Here is a 2,177-nt window from a genome sequence, read left to right on the forward strand (position 1 = left end):
ATAATGCCAAAAATCTATATTTGTGTTTTAGTCATCAGATATTATTCTCAAACCATCTTTGCTGACCATTCTGATAGATTCCATGCGAAACTTTCCAAAATAGCAACAGTAGAATGCAGTCTATGTACAACAAATGGAAAAGCTGTTAGTCATCACCTAGAGTGGAAGAAGAAATTCCAAGAGATGAGGCGAATGTCAAGGTAGCATCCCCACTAAGGTATCTTTTAAGACGGTCCAGGTCATCAGCAGCATCAAGCATGGTAGGCCTAGTAGTGGGAGCTTCCTGAGTGCAAAGAATACCCAATTCAATCAATTCTCCAATTGCAACTTCCCACATCCTTGTCACTTCAGGGGACTGATCTCTTGAAGCTCTGATCAAAGATGAGTCAACCACTTTTTCCAGCCTTCTAGGGTAGTGACTCTTGACCCATCTGTGCAGGTTTAAACCACCAACAAACATTTCATCAGTTGGTCGTTTTCTGGTCACCATCTCAAGAACTAAAACTCCAAAGCTGTATACATCTCCCCTGATAGATGTATTGGATCCAAATCCATACTCTGCAATATACAATTGAATGAGTTACATGTATCAGTTTGAATTTAAGACACCATTTTTTCAAAAGAAAACCTCCCTAGAAAGACTGAAACAGTTTTCTGCTTAAAAAGAAAGGGTACAATGTCTACAATACCTCTGATATTGATATGTGAAACATGCAGAAAAATGATAATTTGACAAGCGAACAAGGCTTCTGTACGGTGGAGTGTGCTATTTTAATGTTTCTCTTGTAGTTCTATGATGAAATGGTTTGAAATTTGGGATGAAGGTATGGTTTGTTTTGGATTCTTAGAAATGAATTAAAATTGGTTCATGTAGGAGAATAGAGATGATGATGCTTTCGCCTTAAACAAATTGATCTCGTTGACTATTTCGCAGTTTACCTTTTGTGAATATCAAGTTTAAGTTCTGAAAGAAAAATCCTTCTTCTTCATCTTCTGCCATTGTTTATTTTGGTTTATTCTAACATCAAGTCTAGAGACAAAAGGAGGAATCGATACCTGGTGCAATGTAGCCGATGGATCCATATAACATATTTGCAGTAGATGTTCCCACGTTCTCTGTAGCCCCAGCTCCATTACCACCTCCAACTGTCATAACCAGCCTTGCAATCCCAAAGTCCGAAACAAGTGCCGTCATGTCATCATTTAGAAGAACATTGCTGGGCTTTAGATCACAGTGTATGACTCTAACCGGAGAATGGTGATGCAGATAGGCCATCCCTTCTGCAATGTCACTGCAAATGCTCACTCTCTGAATTAGACTTAAATCTGAGGAGCCTGAACCCAAACCTGACTCAGAATGTGGATAGAGACGGCTCTCCAAGCTTCCATTCGCCATATAAGGAAGAACCAAACCCTTGAAATCAGGTAAACTACATGCTGTTATAATCCGAATGAGGTTTCTATGCCTAATCCTCTTCAGAACTTGGCATTCTCTGTTGAAACTTTTGGTTGAATCGCCGGTCTGCAAATGTAACACCTTTACAGCAATGATTGTCCCATCTTGAAGAACTCCTCTGTAAACACGTCCATAGCTACCGGTTCCAATTAACTTGTGGTCATCAAATCCTCCAGTGGCCTCTAACAGTTCTCTGTAAGTGATTCTGGGGAAGTTGTGCATTATTTCTGGTGTTGGTGGCTTACTTGATCTGTCAATTTTCCTCGAAGAAACCATTAGTTTAAGACGGCGGATTCCAATCATAAAGCATACTGCAGATAAGAGCACTGACACAACTATGACTATGATAAAAATAATCAGGAACATACGTGATCGAAACCAGTGTTTATTTCGAGGGCAAATGGGTGTACTTGAAGCTGCTCCACATAGACGTGGATTGCCTAAAAATGACATATTTGTAGCTGAATTGAAGATGCCACCAGAGGGAATCATTCCTTCAAAGTTGTTATAAGAGAGATTCAGAAATGTGAGATTAATTTTGCTCAGGCTCCTTGGTATCATTCCAGATATTTTGTTGCTTGACACATCAAACGACTCGAGGTTCCTCAGATCACCTAGAGAATCTGGAAGCTGGCCTTCAAGAGCATTGTGTGACAAATTTATCCTCTGCACCGCGATACAGCTTGATATCTGGGGGAAGATATTCCCACTGAGGTTGTTC

At 40.1% G+C, this 2,177-nt stretch overlaps 1 protein-coding gene across 1 annotated transcript in view; it reads right to left on the reverse strand.

Moving 5' to 3' along the window:
* The window catches only part of LOC110427347 (putative leucine-rich repeat receptor-like serine/threonine-protein kinase At2g24130), a 12,944-nt gene continuing 10,767 nt past the window's right edge, over positions 1 to 2,177 (reverse strand). The window contains 2 exon segments of the mRNA XM_089785469.1: positions 1 to 558; positions 1,057 to 2,177. The exon segment at positions 1,057 to 2,177 is cut by the window's right edge and continues 682 nt beyond it. Of these exon segments, the coding sequence (XP_089641595.1) occupies positions 146 to 558; positions 1,057 to 2,177 (1,534 nt within the window). The 3' untranslated portion in view covers positions 1 to 145.

Source organism: Theobroma umbraticum, unplaced genomic scaffold, assembly GCF_002168275.2.
Source record: "Theobroma umbraticum cultivar Fairchild unplaced genomic scaffold, ASM216827v3 scaffold_228.0, whole genome shotgun sequence".
Taxonomy (NCBI): Eukaryota; Viridiplantae; Streptophyta; class Magnoliopsida; order Malvales; family Malvaceae; genus Theobroma; species Theobroma umbraticum.